This window comes from Aethalodelphis obliquidens, unplaced genomic scaffold (assembly GCF_003676395.1).
Source record: "Aethalodelphis obliquidens isolate GAN/ISIS:26980383/991018 unplaced genomic scaffold, ASM367639v1 scaffold8, whole genome shotgun sequence".
NCBI classification, from domain to species: domain Eukaryota; kingdom Metazoa; phylum Chordata; class Mammalia; order Artiodactyla; family Delphinidae; genus Aethalodelphis; species Aethalodelphis obliquidens.
The window spans coordinates 17,207,523-17,233,210 of NW_020837952.1; the positions used below are offsets into that span (position 1 = coordinate 17,207,523).

At 42.6% G+C, this 25,688-nt stretch overlaps 1 protein-coding gene across 1 annotated transcript in view; it reads right to left on the reverse strand.

Moving 5' to 3' along the window:
* CPM (carboxypeptidase M) overlaps window positions 1-25,688 on the reverse strand; it is an 86,797-nt gene that overhangs the window by 26,114 nt on the left and 34,995 nt on the right. Inside the window, exons 3-7 of the mRNA XM_027106980.1 lie at window positions 17,492-17,589; window positions 6,953-7,125; window positions 5,359-5,543; window positions 4,491-4,661; window positions 804-956 (exon numbers count right to left, since the gene is read on the reverse strand). Of these exons, the coding sequence (XP_026962781.1) occupies window positions 804-956; window positions 4,491-4,661; window positions 5,359-5,543; window positions 6,953-7,125; window positions 17,492-17,589 (780 nt within the window). The remainder of the gene's footprint in view (window positions 1-803; window positions 957-4,490; window positions 4,662-5,358; window positions 5,544-6,952; window positions 7,126-17,491; window positions 17,590-25,688) is intronic.

Below are 25,688 nucleotides of genomic sequence, written 5' to 3' on the forward strand. Positions count from 1 at the left end.
GCAATGCAGAAGAGCCTTCCACACCCTGCTGAGGATTCCATCATCATCACAAGCAACGTGTTGCTCTAGTACAATGGTTTTCGAAGAGTAGTCCCTGGACGGGCAGCGTCAGCATCACCAGGGAAGATGTTAATCATTCCAGACCCACTAAATCAGAAACTCTGGGGATGGGGCCTGGCAATCTCGTTTTAACAAACCCTCCTGGTGAGTCCGCTGCACATGTTTGAGAAGGACCACTCTTGTCACATTAAGTCTGCTCATCTGTGATAAAGGCCAGACAGCCATCAAAAAACAGGCTGCAAAGACTCCCAATGCCAGGTCATTTGGCAGAGTTGAGGGGTGGGAGGGGTTGAAGCTAACGGTGCTAGGTAACCACCCCAGTTCTAGAAGAAATGCAAAATGGCATGTCCAAAGTTCTCTGGTCTGTGATATTACATGGCAAGTGACAAGCAAACTTGGCTTCTTTCAAAATGGGTGATAAATGTAACAGAGTAACAGCCTGTTTTCCTGATCTTTTGCCAGATTTCCAGGTCATTCAACTTGTAAAATTAGAAGTACCCTGGATTTTACACCCCCATATTAAAGTAACACACACCATGCCTTCTCTTACATGAACCGATAGGTGCTGCACTTCTCACAGGCTGCAGGTGTTCACGCAGAGAGAATGCTGAACCATTGTTCTGGTACTAAAAATGAGGCTATACCTAGAAAACATAAATAGGGGCTTGCATTTTCTCAGCCCAGAGGGTTTGCCAGATGCTATATTTTGTGTTAACAGGAATTAATAAGAAAATCTTACAAACCTATGTGCACCTGTTTTATATAGTCAATCAGTGAGTCTTTGTTTTCGTTCCAGAAGCTTGGAAGCTTCTCCTTGCGAGGATATTTACAGCATGACAGCTCCAACGTAATTTCAAAACACTGGGCCCAGATGTAGTTGTAATCTTGCATTCCACCTAAACACAAGCATATTTAATTTTTTTAAGGTCTGAAATTGGAGTGAAGCCAAGTATCACGTACCTTGGGGACAGGTGAATCAGACAGTGGTAATGAAAGTACACGTAAACAGGAAAAGATGAATTTGACATATTAGCAAGTACAATTAGAGCTTGACATTTTATTATCCAGGCATGACAAAGCAATCCTAAATACTCCCATATGGGTAACTGAATCAGAGCTGACTGATGTTTAGCTGTGCATCAAAATTAAGTGAGGGGTAGAGGAAGGGTCCTTTTTAAAAATCACAATTACAAAAAGGATTCTTCAAGGGTTTCCCTGGTGGCGCAGTGGTTAAGAATCCGCCTGCCAATGCAGGGAACACAGGTTCAATCCCTGGTCTGGGAAGATCCCATGTGCCACAGAGCAACTAAGCCCGTGTGCCACAACTACTGAGCCTGCACTCTAGAGCCTGCGAGCCACAACTATTGAAGCCCGTGTGCCTAGAGCCTGTGCTCCACAACAAGAGAAGCCACTGCAATGAGAAGGCCACACAGCACAACGAAGAGTAGCCCCCGCTCGCCACAACTAGAGAAAGCCCACGCACAGCAATGAAGACCCAACGCAGCCAAAAATAAATAAATTTATTTTTAAAAACAAAGGATTCTTCAAGTTACATTTCTTCCTAAATTACCTTTTAAACAGATATAAACTAGAGTGATATTTTCTTTTAAAATATTTCTACAAACCATTCATAAACACATTTATTCTGTAAAGCTAAGTATATGAATTTGGAGGAATAATAATGCCAGTGTTTACTGAGTGTTTGCTCTTGCTAGGTACTGTTTGAAGAGCTTCACCATCCACTCATTTAATCCTCACAGTAATTATCACTCGTATTTTACAGATGAGGAAGCTTAATCACAAATGGTAGGTCACGTGCCCAGGGATTCTTGCCAGTGAATGGCTGAGACTGGAGCACAGGCCATCTTCCTAGCGCCCCCATGCTCTCAGCCATCACACCGCACTGCATTTGGGGATGAGAGGGAAGGTGCCATGCTGATTCTCAGGGAGCAGGGGAAGACCCAGGCCCCTGGTACTTCTGGGGTTACCACTGCCCATGCTCACTTTCTAGTTCTTACCTCTCAACACCCTATTTTCAAAGGGTTATAACTGTATTTTATAGTTTCTAAGATGCAAAACTTTTCATATTTTAAAATCTCTGAATTGGGAAGTGTCTTAAATTTGATGGCTGAATAACATCATTGGGTTATTAGTTTGGCTGGCAACTTTTTTCTTTCTTGGTGGGACATGTTTTACAATCAGTGGCATCTTGGATGTGAAGAAATACGGTAACTTTGAAGGAAGTAGTCTTTGCGAGATTTTAATTAGTTATACTTGATATCTGCCCAGTGAAATATGAATTCTCAATTTCATCAGGGTATTTGGGAAGTAACGAAGTAAAAAAAAATTATGCTCATAGAATGGTCAAAATATTATGTCAACATTGAGTAATATCTATGTACGTACAGATTTTAGCCAGGAAGAATTACTCTGTCCTTTCTTTTCCTTTACTTACAAGTTTTGTATTTCTCTCTGACCTCATTTTCACCAGGAAATAGAAGAAGGAAAAAAGGAAGAGAGAAATGAAACAAAACAAAAACCCTTGGCTGGATGGCTGTGTCTCAGGTAGAAAGAAGTTAAATGGCAAAATAGGCGTGCAAAACAGGTGTGCAAAGCACGCTGGATGGAGAATACCAAGTGTGGAGGGTGTGTGCCACTCCAGATAATGCCAGGCAGGCCTGGCCGAAAAAGCCTCCAGGCTGAGCCAGAATGCTCTGTTCTAAGCGCCTCAAAGTTTCTGGCTCTGCCCTCTTTTTTTCTCACAGAGATACACAGCTGACCCAGGCACACTTGGGAACAACTCCCAATAGCAAACTTAGGTTCCTAGTTAATCTCCCACACATCTGGATCTGTCTTGAAAGTTACAGACAATGCACATGAAGGACAGCACTGCCACTGGGCAGGAGGGGGCCCTCTCCTCCCTATGGAGAGTAGTGAGCGGGGACTAGGCTACAGCCCTGTGGTGGGTGTGGGGAGGCTGTCTCTCGGATATCGGAGAGAAGTTTGGGATGTTGTGGTATCTGGCTGGTCCTGGTTCCTCTCGCTTGTGGTCTATGCTTATTTATATTATCTGGAAAGCTGGTGGAGACCTGCCCAGACACAAAAGTCCCAGCTTGTGCAAGACTACTTGATAGCCTGGTGCATCCAAAGTGACAACTGAGGAAGTAGGCTGCATGCAGAAACGCAGGATGGGGGTTGCTGTTGGTAGGGTCAGCTGACCTGTCTGGAAGGGGCACTTGCCACTGAGGCAGTGGAAACCTGGTTCCAGCCCACTGTCTCCCCTCTCACCCTTCTGTCCTAGGTCCCTCCTATTCTCTGTCAATTTCCAGACTAGGACTCTGACACCCCTGGGCTTCTGCTTATATTATTCCTTCTGACAAGAACACCCCTCCACCACGTTCCCTACACGGCCAGCTTCTCACTCCCTCCCTCGCCTGGCTGTCCTGTTCCAAGGGAGAAAAACTAGAGGGCTCTCTCGTTTAGCCTGCAAAGTGGTTTTAAAATCAGGAGACTTCATGGAAATATCCAGCTTGCTTCACAAACTGGAAGATCTGGCAATATTGCCCCCCACTGCTGCATGGCAATAATTACCTTGTTCTAAGTAGCAGCTGTCCCCACTGGATGAGACATAAGCATTACATTTCTCTAAGGCCTTCACTACTCCCTGATGTATTTTGGATTTACACCCCTGTGATACACTGTACCTTTTCTAAATCTCTACTTTTAAAAATTTTTACTTTTTTTATTTTGGCTGCGTTGGGTCTTCCTTGCTGTGCGCGGGCTTTCTCTAGTTGCGGTGAGCAGGGGCTACTCTTCGATGCGGTGGCGGGCTTCTCATTACAGTGGCTCTCCTTGTTGCAGAGCACGGGCTCTAGGCGTGTGGGCTTCAGTAGTTGTGGCACGCAGGCTCAGTAGTTGTGGATTGTGGGCTCTAGAGCGCAGGCTCAGTAGTTGTGATGCACGGGCTTAGTTGCTCCGTGCAACTGAGATGTGAGATCTTCTCAGACCAGGGCTCAAACCCGTGTCCCCTGCATTGGCAGGCAGATTCTTAACCACTGCGCCACCAAGGGAAGCCTTAAATCTCTACTTTTGTTCACACTACATGCCATCACAATTATTTATTTGTATGTTGCTCTTCTCTATTAAACTTGGGCTTAATATCTGTGTCCTGTTCATCTTTCCTGGCACAGTTCCCAGCTCCAAGGTAAATGCTGAACCAGTGTCTGAAGTTAGGAGGCTTTGGCAGTGGGGAACATGTCTGAGCATCTCTCAAATGATCAGTTCCCCTCACTGCTCTGTGATATTAGCTGACAGAGACATGACTGAAGGGACTGCGCTGTGCCTAACTTTTGGCAACTGCTGGGGTGAAGGCCAGCTGGCACCTCTGGGGGAAGGCAGTAAGGAGAATAGCAGAATGAAGAGAAACTCACCTTTGAGTGGATACCAAAAGTATCCATTTACAATTCCACCAGGAAACTCTATTTTAGTTCTACATGGATTTCTTTTCCTCATGTCGGGATTTCTTGAAGCGTAGGTACGTGCAAGATATTGAAAAACATCATCATCAGGGGTTAAGCTCCGAGAGTATAATGTTCCAGTGGCTGTACATGAAAGACAGACCAAGACCTTTTAGATGAAGTTATAGTTGGAGGAAACACACCATATTAGCACATACATCATCATATCACACACAAAGGCTCTAATTTCCTAGTGAGATCCTCTACCCACTTCCACGAATACTCCCTTTACTCCTCTTCCTAGTTTTTAATGGACCTACAGAAGGCAATATTACACAAAACAACCATGTCCATGTCTAAACTCCTTCTCAGTCAGCTTAGAAGTTAAATACCCTCTTAGTCACCCTTGCTGATTTCTGGAGGTCAGTAAACTTTCCTTAGGTACTGCAGGGATTAAATGAAGCCACTCGAATACTTTAAGTCCTTGGTACATACCTTATCCCACAGTTTTAAGAGGAATCAGGAACTATTACTTACATGATTAGTTTTATTTATTTATTTATTTAGCCGTGTTGCCTTTTGTGGGCTAATTTAAATCCCAATTTTACTGTTTCACTGATGAATGTCAAGTAATCCCGTGTTGTTATCAGTTCAGCCACCTTGCCCATCTACTGTTTATAAATTGTAGGAAGGATAGCTGGGGGTCAAGAGAATGGGGCTCTTTCTATCCCTGCCAGAGAAGTTAAGTGGGGAGAGGAAGAGTGTATCCCCATTCAGAGGCAGAGTGTTTGCAGTTTCACTCTGGACTTAGAAAGCAAGAGCTGGGCCCAAGTTTGCTTACCTGGAACACCATTATCAAATGGGTAACTGGCCACCAGGGCACCACCGTGGAGGTTTGCAGAAAGGACAAATGTCTCTGTATTCAGCCACTTCATGACTGCCACAGTTTCAGGCTGCCTCGGTACAGTATTAAATTCAAAAGCATCGGGGAAATTTCTATTCAGGTCATAGAAGTTACTATTTTCCCTTTAAAAGAAAGAATTTTTTAGGGTTTACTGTTGCTGTCTGAGGGAGCAGATTCGTGCAGTGTGTAGACCTTTGCTTTGGGCTCCAGGTGTTTTTCCAAATATGAATACAGAGGTGGTGGACGGTTGCCTTGGCAGCCTCCAGTGAATCACAGCTGGCATTCACACAATATGTTGTCCCCTCCCGTGTGACTTGTTCTTGCCAATGGGACAGTAGTGATTCGGCTGTAAGCAGAGGTCTGATAAGTGTTTGCATTTCGGGGCTTTTGCTCTCGACACTCCCATTTGGAACCCTGAGACCCCAGTGCTATCCACGTCAAGGGTCAATGTGCAAGAATGAGGAACCCAGGTGACAGCCAGAACTGAGACTCTAGAGATACGGTCCCAGCCAGACCCCAGCTGAAGCCCCTGACATCATGGCATAGAGATTAGCCACCCCTGCTCTGCCCTGCCCAAATTCCTAACTTACAGAGTGGAGAGTAACTAAAGAGGTGGTTGTTTTAAGTCCCTCAATTGAGGGGCAGTTTGTTCCATAGCAAGTGGTAACAGAAACAACAGGAACATGCTATTCTATACAAACGTATTTCTGAAAAGTGGACTGGCCATGTTTAAAGAGGCTAAGAAACTTAAACGGGGGAGGGAATCAAGTGGTGATTTATTAATCTTTGGTAAAAACAAATTTTTAATTGCACAAATATCAGTGTTTATCAGACATTTGAGAAATTCCAAACTTCCTGAGGCTGCTTGAAACACAATAAACTTTAAATCAGAAATACTACAAGACTCACCCTTCTTTGTGATTAGTTCGTGTGCTGGCTTAATAAATCAACCTGTTTATTGAGGGTCTAGGTACTACCCTAGGCCCTGGGATTTAACAGGGATGAACACACGGGCAGCATTCCTGCCCTCAGGTAGACATTAAACAAGAAATGAGACATTAAAGATTGTGCTATGAGGGTAAAGTGCCAGGTGATGTGAGAATAATTGGGGCTCTAATATCTGATAAGTTAGGGAAGGAGGCTTTGAGGAAATGCTGTTGAAGCAGGGTGCGGGGGGGGGGGGGGGGGGGGGGGGGGGGGGGGGGGGGGGAAATGCCAGGGGTGAGAAGGCAGCTGGTGGTTGCAGAAGATGAAGGGAGGTCTGAGCAGCTGCGGCAGGGTGAGTGCGGGGGAACAGGCAATGAAGCCGGAGCAGTGAGGCAGGCGCAGGGGTAAAGCAGCCTTGCTCAGTATTTTACTTCTCAAGGTCAAAGCAGTGGGCAGCCCTGAAAAGTTTCCAGCACAGCAGCGACATGACACAGGTTATGAGATGGTTCGCTAACTTCTCTTTCCAGGGCGAAGGGGTCTGATCTGATGGGGGGCTTATTATGCTTTTGTTGTTTTAAATAAAGATAGACTAGCCCGTGCTTACCTTCCCTTATTGTAAAAACAGTCAGGCTTTAGAACAGCTTCGAATCCATCTGGGTTCATTGAAGGCATGATGTGTATCCGGGTACTATTAATTAGATTTGTGATTTCAGGGTCTCTTCCATCGCTGGTTACGAGATATTCAATTAAATGGAGCAGCAGTTCCCGCCCTACAGCCTATAGGTGTTAAACAGAGAAGAGGATATTGTTAGGTGAGAGGAAAACAGTCCCCAAAGCACAAATTCCCCAACAAGAAGCACTACACATGATATGTGAGACCAAAACCAGTTGTCAGACCACCGTTTCTCTGGTATACTGACACTCTGGCACGTGGCAATCCATCACTGGTGTGCTGCAAAACCTTTGTGAGTACAAGGTTTTTTTTAAGGTAACTTAAAAAAAAGTACCTATAAGTAAATAATTTACTAAAAATGAATTAAGAGTTGAGTAAAGGTTATTCTTATTATCCTACTTCCAGTTTGTCTGTCTTCCACATACTTCCTGGAGTGGTGGCGAGAGGGGGAGCTAGAGATCAGGCAGGGAGTTGTGCGTCTCCACAAGCATGCCTGGCACACGGGAGAGCCGTGGTGCGTGTCTCGGTGGATGGTTCGTGGAGAACCACTGCAGTAGATATGTAGATTTTAATAGAGAAAAATCTGAATTTGTAATATGCATGATTTAAGTAGGTTAATTTAAATAGGTCTGATTTTCATATTCCCCCGTTTCCAAGTTCTTTTATCTCCAAATTCCCCTCCTGCACGTTTGTGCAATTTTTGCTGTACCTCTATATTTCTGATTTCCACATCCTCATGTTTCTTTGGCACAACATCCTCACAATTTTTTGCCATATCTGCATATTATCTATACTATTATTTAGTTTGCATTTTCTTTAAATTGGCTCACTTTTTACTTACATTAAAAATAAGAAACTTTGTATAATTACCATTTTGCTAGATATGTTTCTAATTGTATAGTAAAATAAAAGCATGACTGAAAATAAACATGGTCACATTCACCTAAAATTACCTTATGTACCAACAATGATTGGGAAACTGAAGGCCTGTGAAAGAGCTTGCTTTATAATCCCCAAGGGAGAGATTTACTTTTTTTTTTTTTTAAAGGAATTCACATATTCAGTCTTATTCTAGAAAGATTTGATTAGGCTATATTACTTTTCCCCCGTAATCCTGAGTTCAAAGATTCTGCTTCTAAGTAAGGAATATTTACCTCTTACATGTGATCAGATGTTGTAGAGCAGTTAGTATATGGGAAATCAGGGCAGCAGGTGGTTAAATAAGGACAGTGCTTCTGGTGCATTAATGAAGGCCGTGGGCAGGAAAAGAATTTTCATTTATGACTGCTCTGTAGCAATTCATTGTTGGGACAAAGGATGAGCAATTCCATACTTTATGCCCCTCGCTGGCAAGCAAAGAGATCACATTTTATGAATTTGTTACCCTAATGAACACAGAATAATTAAAATGGAACTAAGAAAATTTTAAATATGTAAATTACATATTTATAGGTAGCCATAAAATTCAGAGTAGAAGTAAATTCCATTCTGACTGCAATTTTTTTCCTACTCATGTCTATCTTCTTCCACCACTGTGATTTTTGTTTTTACAGTCAAAATTGTCACTTGAAAAAGGTCCTTACAAACCTTACAAAAGGTGCTTAATAACCAAAAAAGTCAAGTGAGTCACACACTGGGTTTCCAATTCAGTGTTTTGGAAGATCACGCACATCTGGACACTCCTTACTGGCTTCCCTGAAACCAGAGGAGGAGGGGCTGGCAATTTTAAGCTGTGAAAGGTGGCTTTAAAGGTGGACAGTGTAGTTGGTTGAAGGGGCTTTTCTGGACAGGGGTTGGGGAAGAGAAAAGGTCAAGGAAAGAGAGAAGGAAGTGAGATTTCTAAATGCTGGTTGGAGACTGTAGGATGGTTCCATTAGAGGGACGTACCAGGAAAAACCTGAGGCCCCTCTGAGTCCCAGGTTAAGTACCAAGTGAGATATATTGGAATCCCCGCATGGTTCTAAATGTGAATTTCCTCTTAACTATCTGAATCCTACATTCTCAAGCACACCCAAACTCAAGACAGGAGTTGGCAATTAAATTCATCCACCCACAAGAAAATGAAAACAAAGAGTAAGAAGCTGTGATTAAGCTATAGAACTAAATTAAGCAACTGTGGTGGTGTGGGTATAGGATAGAAGGTAAAAGTTAAGGTTTATAGCTAACGGCAAGGGTGGGTGCCGGGGGGAGAGGAAAGGAGAGGACAGAAGACTTTTCAAACTGCTAATTCCTTCACTTTTCCCAAGAATGGGTCATAGGATATTATCCAAAGTGTAAAGATATATATATTTCAAATCATTATAATTTCAGTTTTTCCTTTTTTTAAAATTCTTTTCTTTTTAAAAACCCCACATTTGTTTATTTATTTATTTTTTTGGCTGTCTTGGGTCTTCGTTTCTGTGCAAGGGCTTTCTCTAGTTGTGGCAAGTGGGGGCCACTCTTCATCGCAGTGCGCAGACCTCTCACTATTGCGGCCTCTCTTGTTGCAGAGCACAGGCTCCAGGCGCGCAGGCTCAGTAGTTGTGGCTCACGGGCCTAGTTGCTCCGCGGCATGTGGGATCTTCCCAGACCAGGGCTTGAACCTGTGTCTCCTGCATTAGCAAGCAGATTCTCAACCACGGCGCCACCAGGGAAGCCCAAAGTTTTTCCTAATTTTTTGACTTTAGAAGAATCTTCTGATAATTTCTTATTTTGCTTTTTTTTTTTTTTTTTTTTTTTTTTTTTGCTGTACGCGGGCCTCTCACTGTTGTGGCCTCTCCTGCCGTGGAGCACAGGCTCCGGACGCACAGGCTCTGTGGCCATGGCTCACGGGCCCAGCCGCTCCGCAGCACGTGGGATCCTCCTGGACCGGGGCACGAACCCGCGTCCCCTGCACTGGCAGGCGGACTCTCAACCACTGCGCCACCAGGGAAGCCCTGATAATTTCTTATTTTGAGAAAATACCAAGTTCACCAATTATTTTCATTTCACTTCAGTTCTATTCTGTTAAATTCAAGTAAAGTTAAATCTCATACTTCTTATTTAAAGATAACACGTATAATATGACACACATTTCATTTTATATCCTTTTGATTCCTCTCATTCTATTACTGTAGAGATACACAGATGTCTAGAATAGCATCTGGCAAATACTAATGATGGTGATTTCTGAGCAATAGTATTCTGAATAGTTTTTATTTCCTCTTATTTTTCTAGTATTGCTTTTTAAATTAAAGAAACCTATGTTATTTTTACAAAAACAATAAAATCATGATTCTTTCAAGGTAACGAATGTGTGACCAAGGTATTTTCTGTTTGTCTCCATATTCCAAAACAAACCACAAGTTCATAACTGCAGAGGGTGAAAGAAAAATCTTGGAAGTATGATAAAGAACCAATTAAGAGTTAGATAATTAAAAAAAAATGGTGAGGTAAACAGATGCAATTTCAGAGGGAGTTAAACAAAGTCCTCTTGTTTTCTTGGACCATATTTTCCTGTCTCTGTAACAGCAAATTTATGCCACATATTATTCAAGTTAATTCTTCTCAACCTTAATATAAATGTCTCAAACACTCATTCATGTTTTATGTATAGACCTCCCTTTGTTTAAAATTAAGTCTTTGAATATGAAACCTTAGAGAGACTAAAATTTTAAAAAAGAATGGTCAAAACTGTTTCCGTTAGCTTAACCAGCCTTTCATTTAGCTCCTTTTGTGAGAGTGTGGACTTAATGAAAGAATCCCTAATGAAGAGCCTGAAAGGCTGGGTGAGCACACCAGCTTCTAGAGTCTTTCTCTGATAATTCATCCGGTCATTAAGATGGCAGGAACCCAGGATGGACCTAGAGATTGTCATACTGAGTGAAGTAAGTCAGAAAGAGAAAGAGAAATATTGTATAATATCGCTCATATGCAGAATCTAAAAAAAAAATGATACAAATGAACTTATTACAAAACAGAAACAGACTCACAGACTTAAAGAAGGAACCTATGGTTACCAGGGGGAGAGTGGGGGGGGAAGGGATAGTCAGGGAGTTTGGGATTGATGTGTACACATGTCTACATTTAAAATAGGTAACCAACAAGGACCTACTGCATAGCACAGGGAATGCTAACAACCTAAATGGGAAAAGAATTTGAAGAAGAATAGATACATGTATATGAATCACTTTGCTGCACACCTGAAACTAACACAATATTGTTAATCAACTATACTCCAGTATAAAATAAAAAGTTTAAAAAAAAAGATGGCAAGAACCCAGAAAGCAGAAAATAAATTCTTTATCAGTTTATCTTCAATTCAGTCAAGTGGGAATTTGTTAGATAAAAATCAATGTTCTAGCACTTCTAAGAACAATTGGAAAACAACTTTGAAGCAACAATCCACAACTGGGTAGTGTATTGTGCGAGAGTGAATTAGAGGGTAGTACCAACACTTCAGCTCTCCTAATGGTGGAGTCCGTTCTTGAAATGCTACACTGTAATGCAGCTTCTGGGGGAAAATAAGCCTGTCAGTTCTGGGGCTCCACATGGTGTGTTACAGACTTAATTCATTTGTCTTAATGCCTAGCTAAATCCTTCATCTTCAGATATTAGCCTAATATTATCTAGCACACTTTTCCGTGGCCTCCCCAAGTCTGGGTTCCATGACCTGCCTAGGCGGTCCTTTAACTCTCCTCACCTGTGCTCTCCTGACAGTGTTCACACATATTACAATGACCTGACTGACCCTGACTGACCCCCCCCCCCCCCCCCCCCCCCCCCCCCCCACCCTTTTTTGGCAGCGATCCTAACCCCCCTCCTGTGTAGCCCTGGTATCTCACCCAGCTCCAGGTATATCATGTGCTCAATAAATGATTGTTGGCTACTGTTGCCAAATCCACTACAAAGTCATGACTATTCTGAGGAGGAACTTTCTGAAAACATGAGGACGTAAGGTTCTCAGTGAGAGGGGGTATATAAATGATCAAGTTAGTTCATTGCAAGGACGTTCAATACTGAACACACTTCACAGGGCTGGGGGCCAGCAATTCTGATCATGCCAAGGACTCGACAGCCTGGTCCCCCGGCCCACCCTCACCAAAAAAGGGAGATGGAGAGAAAGAGGATAATTACATGAGGAACTTAATACATGCTTAAAAGGAATTAGACACTTCGCCTGGAATAAGGATTAGTTTGGTCTAAATGCAAAAGGAAATAATTATCCAAAGCCATGCTGTGTAACTGAGGACATTTTGTCATCATCTGGGATAGTGGTGGAATAAAGGGCTTGAGAAGTGGCAAGCTTTGTTTTGTCTTGTTTTAGTAAGTTTGGAACCTCTATTGCATGTTGACTACACAGCCCAAGATCTTCCAGGATAGGCACAATCCTGGATATTATGTCCTGTTGTTCACGTAGAACATTAAAATACCCTCTAAATGTAGACATTTAGACATACAAACTACTGTCTAAATGTCTCTTATACCTAGAAGGTGTGCAAAAAACCATTTAGCCTTTATGTTTAGGTTGAAAAATATGATCACTATTATCCATATTTTTGCAATGTTTTTCCTTTCCATTATGTACCTGGAATCCAATAAATATAAATTAATGCCACCAAATGTGAAATTCTAAGTGTGATGTGGGTATTTCAGAACTCTATACCCAAATAAACCATCATAGGAAAAATAATTCATTGATGTTTAAGAAACAGAAGCTTAAAAAAAAACAACTCTAGAAAAAAAAAAAAGAATCAGAATTGGCAATTCAGTTATGCTTAACAGACATAGACTGAATACCTTCCCCCATACTTAAAGACCATGGGCCCTGCAGTCAAGGGAACCTGTGGACCCAACCTCTCACCTGCACTTTGCCTGCTCCTGGATTAGCTTAAAATTCCAGGCACCTGACTTTTTAAACACATAGTCATGCCTCACTTGGATATTTCCATTAGACAGGGATTAGAGATGTCTTAACAATCTAGAGATTGCCCAGATATAAGATTTTCTTTCCTGCAAAAATTTTAAAACATGGGATGGCAGATAGGCACAAAACATAGAACAGGGAGGGCTCGAGGAAGGAGCAAGGAGTGATTTTCCAGGCTTCTCTCCTGCACCTACATTTAGGCTGAGGGTACTAGATGTTTCCATTTCCAGGGGATGGTCCCAGCATTCATTAAAGCTCTGATTTTAGATTATAGGTAATAGTTTACTACAAAGCCAGCCAGTAGCAGAATAAGGTGTCGGAGGAGGGCGAGGGGAACAAAGACCCCGCTTCCAAACGATGTGAATATTTGTGGAGCAGGGGAATGGCAGAGAGCCCCGCCCAGGGACCTCTGGTCTCATCCCTCCCAATGAATAACAAGGATTGGATGTCAGGTGTGCGCACACTGCCGATTAGGAGCCTGTGTGAATGACACCCGGGACTGGGGCTTCTACAATTCCACACGCTGATGTGTGTACAAACAAGAACCTGGATAAACCAGGAAAACACCTGCTAGTCTTACTAAAATAAGAAAAGTTAGAAGCTCAGAAATGTCTCCCTCACTCTGAAAAAGCATGAACAGCAGGTGACAAAGGTTTATCAAGGGCGGCGGGTGCTCTTTCCGTCGGCTTCCCCGTGTGACTCCCCAGCAATCAGGGAGGGGAGGCGGGCAGCAGGCATGAGACAGGGACAGAGAAAAGTGACACGGAGATGCTCACTCCAGTCTTACTCTAAGAGTTTGCTACGCTTTCACACGGTGAACGAGCCCAAATCTTCTAATCAAACGGGGCTGGAACAACTGGGAATCCATCCAAACAAAAATTAATTTGAGATAGATCACAGATCTATATGTAAAAAGGAAAACAGTAAAAACAGAACGTTCCAAAGGCAGTGGAGGGGGTCAAGGAGGCAGAGCCATAGCTGGGAAAGGCTCACTGCTCAGGCTCTGATGCCAGCCCAGAGGACCAACAGAAACCTGCATTCCCTTCCTGGTCAACACACTAACAAACATGCCTTCTGCAGAAGTGAGCAAAAGAAAGGCCGCCCACAAAGCACTTAGCGTAGCCCATGCTCAGTAAGTGTTGGTTACTGTTACTCTTTTCTCGTCGGCGAGTACTGTATGGAGGGGAACTTGCCAGCCTGATCGATGCAGCATCGTGAGGACATGAGCTCATGACAAGGTGACTGAGAACAAGAGGAATAGCATACAAAACCAGAGGAGGTTTGACTTCATTCTCTTGTAACAATTCTCACCTGAAAATGGGCTGTTTCAAGTAGATTTTGCTCCCCTCAGTGTGCTTCATGCATTCCAGATGTAGCCAGGCTAATTAGCCTGGACCTTCGGCACCAGCCAAAGTCACCCACCTTCGCGATTCCGAAGATACACAGTAGCCAAAAATGTTTCACCTGAATCCCGCAAACCTTTAGATTTAACTTCCAGTTTGAGGTAAATAGAGGGATGAGAGGCACAAAATCGATGATATCATAAGGAAGGAAACAATCCAATCTGAGGGACGTTCTGCAGGACACACAGTGGATCAACGTCCTCGCTTAAGTCTAGAGTCATGAAAAGATTCTTTATATGCTAGATTAAAGGAGATTCAAGGGATATGTAAACCACATATGATGCATAATCTTGGACAGAATTTTGAATGGACACTTTGGGGGACATTTTGAGGACAACTGGAGAAACTAGAACATGGGATATAAGGTAAAGATAGGATAAACATTTACTGACATGAAAGGGTAGCTTGTATTAACTGAAAAATGTTACAAAGAGCAAATTAGCATTGCTCATTTGGTGCAACTGCACACACAAAAATATCTGGAAGGATAAATGATAAGGAATCGACAGTCCTAATTTGTAGAAGGTCAGTATACAATGTTTTCTTTTTGTTTGTATTTCTTCTAAGATGTACGTATGTTGATTTTGTAATAATAACAGGTTATTTTTAATTTAATAAAGACCCAATTCTAAAAGAAGGCATCACGAAGTAGGTGAAAATTCATGGGGGGAAAATGGTGTGTGTGATCAACATAACTGGGTCTTCCTGATGGTGCTGAGGTGGGGTCCAGGGAAAAGAGGAAACATTTAAAAAATACCGTGGTCAATTCTGTCCACCACACTACTCGGTACACATATGACCCCTGCTGGGCTTCTCCACGTGAGATCCACAAACTCCTAGAAGATCCATGGACCCTGAGATCAGCATTCAAAGTTTGTGCCAGAATAGCAAGGAATCCAACCAAAGGTTAAGAACTACTGCCCCCAAATGTTATCTATGTTGCTTTTTAATAGTGGGTTCTTGAAAATGCTCTTTCAATTCCAAAAGGTCTAAGAGAAGAAGGATGAGTAGGGTGATTAAACCTTCCAATCCAAGTGACCCTTTGGCTCCTGGGTTACGCCATCACTTTCCCCAGCTCCTAGTGGCTCCAGGAGGACAGAACATACAAGATCTAAATTCAGGATAATAAGTTTCTCAATGGCCCCCAGAGCCGCCAGATACTGCTACCAGCTGGGACACACAGGGGATAGCAGGACTTCAGGTTCCCACACCCGAAACACACTGGGACTTTTCCCTCTGAGTCACCTCAGTCCTTAGCATTCCTCAAAGAATCACAGTGAATGAGAGAGCCCGATTTGATGGGATACATTAACTACATGGAAGGCAAGATGTCAGAAATTTGGGAAAGTACAAGTGAATTCAGGGGTGAGTGAGAGGAAGGACCCTTGCTTTTCTTTGGAAGTTCCAACTGAGAGGATTAACTTCTAAGCATCAGGCTGCAACCTCTGAAATGCCAGGAATTCAATAAATAAACTACTGGAGTCAGTGTCTCATTAAAAATGGATCCCACAGGACCTCGATCAATTGACTAGATAGCAAAAGAGAAAGGAAGTCTGGGCTGCTGTCTGTCATGAATAGTTGTTTTGTTTAAAAACAACTATGGTCAGACTCCCAGCAATATCAAGCCTTTTCGAGCAAAGCCCATTATGCTTAAAAAAGTAATTTCCATCCACCCCTAAATCAGGTTCAAAGACCAACCACTCTCTCAAAGGCAAGTGTTTGCATCTGAGCTCCAGTGACAAGAAGTCCCCTGGCTCGGCAGGACCAGGGCGGGTTGAGCAGCGTGCCTAGGAAGGGCAGAATGTGTGTGTGTCATGCGGGGTGGAGCCTGTTCCTAGAAAGCTTGGGGTTGCGGAGGGTTAAGCCGGGACAGGAAGCCCAGCGTTCGAGCAGTGCATGCCACCCACACTACTGCAGACCTGGAAGTGTCGTAGCAAGTCAGCAGGTTATACTTATAGGAATATTCCTGTTCTTTGACATTCCTTAAAGTTAAGTGTGTTTGATATTCCTACGTCAATTTTCTTTACTGTCAAGACTGGGCACTATCTTTCCCTCCCATTGTATTGCCCAGTTGTGTGGGGTTCTGGGGAACAGAAGACCCTGCAGTTGTCATATTCTCAAAATACTCTGAGGAAGAAAGGTGAGAAATGGAGAGGAGCATCTTCAAATGCCTGGCAAGAATGGCTGGGCAGGCAGGTGTGGTAAAGGGTATTTTGCAAAATATAAAATAAATAACATAAACAAAACAAAATAAAAAGAGAGTTGATCCCCAGTAAGTTGGAAAAGAGGCAAGACATCATGATGGAATTTAAGGGTTTGTTGAATGATGGGGATGACAGAGCCCTAAGCTTGATGGTCTAAACCAGGGGTCCCCCAACCCTGGGCCGAGGACTGGCACCGGTCCGCAGCCTGTTAGGAGCCGGGCCGCACAGCAGGAGGTGAGCGGCGGGCAAGCGAGCAAAGCTTCATCTGTATTTACAGCCGCTCCCCATCGCTCGCATTACTGCCTGAGCTCCACCTCCTGTCAGCATTATGGTGAGTTGTGTAATTATTTCATTATATATTACAATGTAATAATAATAGAAATAAAGTGCACAATAAATGTAATGCGCTTGAATCATCCCGAAACCATTCTCCACCTTGTTCCGGTCTATGGAATAACTGTCTTCCATGAAACCGGTCCCTGGTGCCAGAAAGGTTGGGGACCGCTGCTCTAAACTTAAGCATTGGAAACGCTAAGTGTCAGATTAAGAGAAAGTGACAAAAGCATTCAAAAAGCCAGCTCCTAGGAGTCTGGATAGCTAGTTGGGATCTGATTGTTTTAGTTCAAATAGAATATTGCTCCTTTGCTGGGTCACCTCGATGCTGAGCAGGAGATGGGGAAAACCAACACAGGCAGGAGTTCGGGGACTTGCTGGCAGTCCAGAGCTGGGGCACTGTTGTTCTTCCAGACCCCAAACAAAAAAAGTTCCAGTTACCTGCACAGGGCACTGGGTAAACAACCAGATGGCTGTGCTGGTTTTTGGAACCTGGTTCCTTCAATCCTCTCAGAAGGCCTCACCAGAAGACCTTTCCAGATTCTTTGCTACAGTGTCTGCTGCTTCCTTTGCATTTAGACAGAGCACAAGAGACCAAGGGGAAGCTTCTCTGGTGACATGTCAGATATTCAAGCCATATACATACCTCATCTCCATGCATATTTGCCACGTATTTGAATTCTGGAATCCCGATTCTGTGTTCATTTGGAAAGCGTCCCACAATAAGAACCCACAGGTTTCTGCCTTTACAGGGAAGAAGAGTATAGAAAAATGAGTTGTCTTTTGAAGTGACAAAGGAACTCTGGGAGAATGAGAACAGTGAACAAATGATGCTGCTTCTCCCACCTGACAAATGTTTCACAACCACCTCAGTTCATGTAACTAACGCTTCCTTGCTTAAAACACTTTTAGCTTCCAAAACCCTTTCAATTTAGCACAAATATTTAAGTTCTTATTCTAGAATGTGACTTTTTTAAATCGAAGACTTATTAGGCTATGTAGATCTTATTTTTCCAAAAGGTTTCTATAGTTTGCTCTGAGTTTCTGGTGCTTTATAGAAGCGATCTTGCTAGTTCACACAATTACACAAAATTATTACTGATAGTCGATAGGGAGGGTGCCATAACTCAGTGCAAGGAACGTGAAGAAAGCAACACCAAGAAAATATATGACTCAGAAGGGAGACTGTTTTTACAGTAAATCCTGAGTCTTGTCATATTCAAACGCTCATGTAACACAGCCCCCCAGCAATGAGTGTCCTTGATGGGCATGAGTCCTGCCACGTAAGCCGGGAAGCACAAGCCATCCTAACAATGCCTCAAGGGAAACTTCCAAGTCCTAACTCTGCCATAAATGGTGTGATTTGGGCAAGGGAGGACAGAGACTCAAGATCGTTGAACATCTGCTCTGGGCAGATGTTACCATTGCATCTCTGGTTCACGTTACCTGAGGCAATCCCTTGTCCTGACCCAGGGAGATGGATTTTTAAACGGACTTTACAAATGAAAACACTGACCTTCAAAAAATATTAAATTAACTGCTTATGATCACACAGCCAGTAAGAGGCTGTGATTTGAGCCCCACAGCCAAGACCTGAATCCTGGCCTATGTGACTCAACTCTAGGGCTTCTGCCACGAACGAAAACTGCCTGTCTCTCAAGAAGGTTGGTGTCCTAATCTCTAAAGTGAAGAGGTTTCTTTCGATTCTAAAATCATCTGGCTCTTTTAATACAAACACTTTAAAATTAGAGATTGGGTAAATATTTGATATCTAGCACCTAGATACAAAGTTCACATATCTGTGACAGCTAAGCCTTCTGTGGAATTCAAGTACCCAGGAAAGGAGTTTAACAGCAGCTCGTGGGCTAACGTTGAGCGGATTTCTGCAGAATTTCAGGTGTAGCTCCTTCAACCTGGGGGCGGGGGCTCCAATGGGCTGGGGAATACCCAGTTGCCATAAGGAATCCAGGGAGAAGCAGATACTGGACTTGTCTTTTTCATCATTTATTGTTTTTTTAGAAAGGTTTTTGTTGGGTTTTTTAAATAAATTTATTTTATTTATTTTATGTTTGGCTGTGTTGGGTTTTGGCCGCCGCACGCGGGCTTTTTCCCAGCTGCAGTGAGTGGGGGCTACCCCTCGCTGCGGTGCACGGGTCTCTCACTGCGGGGGCCCCTCCCACTGCAGAGCACAGGCTCTGTGCGCACAGGCCTCAGCAGTTGTGGCACGTGGGCTCAGTAGTTGTGACGCATGGGCTTAGTTGTTCTGTGGCATGTGGGATCTGCCTGGACCAGGGCTCGAACCTGTGTCCCCTGCATTGGCAGGTGGATTCTCAACCACTGCGCCACCAGGGAAGCCCTCACCATTTATTCTTAATTTATTCTAACAATTATAGGGAAATTCGTCTTGACAGGGTGATGCTTTAAATTTAGTAACTGCAGAAATTGTCAGAAAACACCCCCAAAAGGCAGTCTATCTGATTGGTGCCACCTGTTCAGTGCAGCACGCTCACATCATTCATTTACACATCCATTTATTTAGTACCACTATATCCAGGCATTTAACCAGGTGATTAGACCGTACAAATAAGTCACACTCTATGCCCAGTGAGTTTCTGGTCTAGTGGAGAACAGCAGCGTGCAAACATCATTTCACTAGACTGTGACATATACGACCTTAGAGTGTGTATAAGGTACTGCTGTGGCTGTAGAATAAACGAGGAACTTTTTCCAAGGAGTGGGATCACATAAAGCTTTACAGATGCAGGGGTTTAGAGCTGCCTTCTAAACCGAGTTCTGAAGAATGACTCCGAGTAAGTCACGTGATTTCCTGCCAGAACCGCTGCACCAACCAGAACCTTTCATCCCCCAATAGTACCAATTCTCAGGTCATCTAGGGCTTCAAATCTACCAAGTTAATATCTTCACGTGAAGCAAGGGAGAGGTTTTTCTGAGCTTTTTTTCTATTAATCCTGGCTCTTTAGTTTCCTTCTGGGGAATTCTTTTCTGTAGCTATTAATGCTTTTAAACCTAGAATAACCACAGATTTGTACAGACTATGGCCTAGTTCCCTCACAGACAAGGGAAAAAAGTCAGCATCATCTCAACATAATATTTACTAGTTGTTATATTTCTAACTCTGCATTTGCAACAGCTGACCTGTAATATAAAGGATAGTGTAAGACAAGAAAAACCTGACTCGACATGCGTATCCAATATTATTTGGTTTAAGGAAGGAGGGAAATCAAAATAAAACCTAAGTGAAGAAGAACTTGGGTGGCAACTCAATCTCAATTTTGGCTCGAATGGTCCCTAAGTAAACCGCAAGATGAGAAACTTCCCTTGAATAACCTCCATGGCACAAAGTCTGAGAATGAAATCCTGGAGATATTCACCAGGAATGACAAGCCTCTTGAAGTTTTTTAACCAGCCTCTCCAACGAACACTGATCTCTGGCTTAGACCAGAGTAAATGCACAAAGGACAAACTATTGACTTTTCACAGCTTGATTGCCAAGGTGAGGGTAATTTAAATAAGATTTTTCTCTGCCAAGGTTGGACAGGCTGCCTTTATTCCTCAAAGTTCCTGCTAATACCAGGTGTGCTCAAGAGTTCTGAAATGCTCGGCCACTTTCTCTTCACTACAAAGTAAACAAAACCTGGATGCCAGGATTTCAGTATCTATATCCAGGAACCCACTCAGAGCTTGACACAAAGCCCTGGGATGTGACATGGTGCCCAACTGAGTTTGCTTGTAGGACCAGGAAAAGTCTTACAATTCAGAAGGCTTCACAGAGATCCACGAGGCAAGGAAACAACGCTCTAGGCGTTCAGGAGAAAGTAGAAGGAGAAGCTTGGTAAATGCAGGACGGCTTCAACAGGTAGAAATGGGGGGAATGTCATTCCCACATCAGAATTGCCGGGATCCTTGGAAAAGCACCAATCCCTGATCCCCATCTCCTAAATCAAAGTCTAGGGGGAGGGCCCCAAACCTGCACTTAACAGGCTCCCTTGGTGATTCTGAAGCCCATTGAAGTTTGAAAGCTGCTGATCTTGAGGCAGTGAATATCCAGATAGATTTGGGAGGCAGTGGATCTTGAGGTAAAATCATCTCCTTTTCCATATAATCATGAACATGTTTCTATATTAACAAATAGACTTTGACTACGTCTTTTTAAATGGCTGCTTAGTATTTTATTACACAAATGCAGTACCATTTATTCAACCAATGTTCCATCGTTAGGTGTCCAACTCTAAGTAATTTTATGTAAATTACAGCATGTCCACTCAAATTACGTACAGAATTTATAATGTAAAACTACTTTATCATGTGAAACAAATCAGAATGCATAATTATTTAACTACAAACATACAAAACAGACTGTTCAGTAAAAAAATACCATGGAAGAAAACAGATCCAAAGCATATAAAGCCTTAAATGAAATAATGGGTGAGTCCCTACAAGAACTGAAAACTGCACGTTGTCAGTAATAAGGGGCTAAGTGATAGGATGATAAAGCCAAGTACTTTTTTTTCCCCTCACTTTTCCGTCTTTCCAGTTTTTAAAAAGTAAAATACCAAATCTTATCATTTATTAAGTTCAGAGACTGTGCCGGGCACTACGCTGCGCACTCTATAATACTTGATCTTTACAATACCTCTGTGTGGTGGGTGATAGCCACAATTCATTGATTTAAGTGGAAGAACCAGGGTTCAAACTCAGGTCTGTCTGATTCCAATATCTGTGTTCTTCTGATGACGCCAGGCTGCCTCAATCTCCCTGAAAGTACTAGGTAGTCCAGGGCCAACCCCACCCTGGGTGGAAAGTTCCCCAGCAGTTCCTTCAGCATGGCGCTGCCATTATTTGCTCCTGGAGCAAGTTCCAGGCTGCTACCTGGCTTTGACGATTGAGCCAGAGCAAGACACCCGAATCGAGGGCTACCCTACAGGGACGGTCCATACTGAGGGTTGGCATAACGACCCCGTCAGACTCTCTCTACTCCCAGAGTTTCAGCGGGACATGCCCAGAGAGAAGCGGAGACGCTGCGTGGGTGGCCCGGTCCCAGGAGCAGAGCTGCAGTGTCGATGAGGCTGGTTGTATTCATTATCCCACCCACCAGGCTCTGATCTCCAGGGAGATGGATCAGTTGTTTCCTAGACTTCCATATTTCTCTTTGTGTCCTTACAATTACCCTTGGACCTAAGTCAAACCTTGGGGGAGCTTTCTCAATGCATGAGTTTGTGACCTCGTACATAGTGGGAATAACAACTCCATTGGCAAGGCTGATGTAAGTCTGGCGAATTCCTCCTGCCTTCTCTAAAAAGAAGCCAATGATCTGACACCAAAACTTCAGTCTCACTTAGGTATGCTCCCATTACCACACACACAAAGAACTGAACACAGCACGCAAAGCCCTATTTCAAATAATGTCCCAGAAGAGCTGAAAAATTGCAATGACTGCAGTCAGGTTAAACACTCAGTCTCCAAAGTCATGTGTCCTTGGGCTTGGAGGTGGAGGAAGAGGTTCCTGCTAAGTGGCTCACGACAAAAACAAAACAGACGCAAACAAAACAGGGACAAAAGTCTCCAGTTTGGCCGTGCTTGCACGGTAGTATAACTCACAGCTCAGACATTTTACATATATTCACTTAGCCCTGAAACCACAGTGGTAGGCACAAAGATTATCCTTTCACACAGGTGGATGCCATCTTAGGGAAGCTCATAAGGCCATGGTTCTCAACGTGTAGTCCCAGGACCACCATCATCAGTGTCACCTGGGAACTTGTTAGAAATGCACATTCTCAGGCTCCACCCCTAGGTGCTGAGTCAGAGACTCTCAGGGGGAGAACCAGCAGTTTGTGTCTTAACAAGCTCTCCAGGGGATCTTCACGCATGCTAAAGTTTGAGAACCAAAGTAACAAGGCATGGTGCAGGACAGTCTATTCAGAGCCAGCTGTTCTTAACCACTATGCAGCACTGCTTCAGTCACCTAAGAGATGGAAAATATCAGAGAAATGTGAACCTGTGTCCCAAGCTTGCCATGTCCCATTTCTGGTGATGAGATTTTTTCTGTCTCCCCTTGGGAGAATTGGAAAAGGAAGGAGGAGGTTGACAGGATCCTATGAGGATGGTTTGAGAAGTTAAAGCTATCATCTGCTCCCTTTGGTATGCAAATCTCAAATTGGTTTGCCAACTGATGTACCAGTTTGTCCCTGAACTGCTCTCTATTCAAAAACTACAGGCAAGGCAGTCCCGCCCATCAGGAAGCTTGCACAAGCCTCTTAGATAGCCTCATCCACCAGAGGGCAGACAGCAGAAGCAAGAAGAACTACAATCCTGCAGCCCGTGTGGAACAAAAACCACATTCACTGAAAGACAGACAAGATGAAAAGGCAGAGGGCTATGGACCAGATAAAGGAAAAATATAAAACCCCAGAAAAACAACTAAATGAAGTGGAGATAGGCAATCTTCCAGAAAAAGAATTCAGAATAATGATAGTGAAGATGATCCAGCACCTCGGAAAAAGAATGGAGGCAAAGATTGAGAAGATGCAAGAAATGTTTAACAAAGATCTAGAGGAATTAAAGAACAAACAAACAGAGATGAACAATACAATAACTGAAATGAAAAAAAAACACTAGAAGGAATCAATAGCAGAATAACTGAGGCAGAAGAACGGATAAGTGATCTGGAAGACAGAATGGTGGAATTCACTGCTGCAGAACAGAATAAAGAAAAAAGAATGAAAAGAAATGAAGACAGTCTAAGAGACCTCGGGGACAATATTAAATGCAACAACATTCACGTTATAGCGGTCCCAGAAGGAGAAGACAGAGAGGAAGGACCCAAGAAAATACTTGAAGAGATTACAGTCAAAAACTTCCCTAACATGGGAAAGGAAATAGCCACCCAAAGGCAGGAAGTGCAGAGAGTCCCAAACAGGATAAACCCAAGGAGAAACACACTGAGACACATAGTAATCAAACTGGCAAAAATTAAAAACAAAGAAAAATTATTGAAAGCAGCAACGGAAAGACGACAAATAACATACAAGGGAACTCCCTTAAGGTTAACAGCTGATTTCTCAGCAGAAACTCTACAAGCCAAGAGGGAGTGGCATGATATATTTAAAGTGATGAAAGGAAGAAGCTACAACCAAGATTACTCTACCCGGCAAGGATCTCATTCAGATTCAATGGAGAAATCAAACACTTTACAAACGAGCAAAAGCTAAGAGAATTCAGCACCACCAAACCAGCTCGACAACAAATGCTAAAGGAACTTCTCTAAGTGGGAAACACGAGAAGAAAAGGAGGTGCAAAAACAAACCCCAAACAATTAAGAAAATGGTCATAGGAATATACGTATCGATAATTACCTTAAACGTGAATGGATTAAATGCTCCAACCAAAAGACACAGGCTTGCTGAATGGATACAAAAACAAGACCCATCTATATGCTGTCTACAAGAGACCCACTTCAGACCTAGGGACACATACAGACTGAAAGTGAGGGGATGGAAAAAGATATTCAATGCAAATGGAAATCAAAAGAAAGCTGGAGTAGCAATACTCATCAGATAAAATAGACTTTAAAATAAAGAATGTTACAAGAGGCAAGGAAGGACACTACATAATGATCAAGGGATCAACAATCTAACATATAAGTATATATGCAATTTAAATTGCATAAATATAACAATATAAATATATATGCCCCCAACATAGGAGCACCTCAATACATAAGGCAACTGCTAACAGTTATAAAAGAGGAAATCGACAGTAACAAAATAATAGTGGGGGACTTTAACACCTCACTTACACCAATGGACAGATCATCCAAAGAGAACATTAATAAGGAAACACAAGGTTTAAATGACACAATAGACCAGACAGATTTAATTGATATTTATAGAACATTCCATCCAACACCAGCAGATTATACTTTCTAATCAAATGCACACAGAACATTCTCCAGGATAGATCATATCTTGGGTCACAAATCAAGCCTCAGTAAATTTAAGAAAATTGAAATCATATCAAGCATCTTTTCTGACCACAATACTATGAGATTAGAAATCAATTACAGGGAAAAAAACAAAAACACATGGAGGCTAAACAATACATTACTAAATAACCAAGAGATCACTGAAGAAATCAAAGAAGAAATCAAAAAATACCTAGAGACAAATGACAATGAAAACACGATGATCCAAAACCTATGGGATGCAGCAAAAGCAGTTCTAAGAGGGAAGTTTATAGCTATACAAGCCTACCTCAAGAAACAGGAAGAATCTCAAATAAACAATCCAATATTACACCTAAAGGAACTAGAGAAAGAAGAACAGACAAAACCCAAAGTTAGCAGAAGGAAAGAACTCGTCAAGATCAGAGCAGAAATAAATGAAATAGAATCAAAGAAAACAATAGCAAAGATCAATAAAACTAAAAGCTGGTTCTTTGAGAAGATAAACAAAACTGATAAACCATTAGCCACACTCATCAAGAAAAAGAAGTAGAGGACTCAAATCAATAAAATTAGAAATGAAAAAGGAGAAGTTAACAACAGACACCACAGAAATACAAAGCATCCAAAGAGATTACTACAAGCAATTCTATGCCAATAAAACGGACAACCTGGAAGAAATGGACAAATTCTTAGAAAGGTATGACCTCCCAAGACAGAACCAGGAAGAAATAGAAAACATGAACAGACCAATCACAAGTAATGAAATTGAAAACGTGATTAAAAATCTTCCAACAAACAAAAGTCCAGCACCAGATGGCTTCACAGGTGAATTATATCAAACATTTAGAGAAGAGCTAACACCCATCCTTCTCAACCT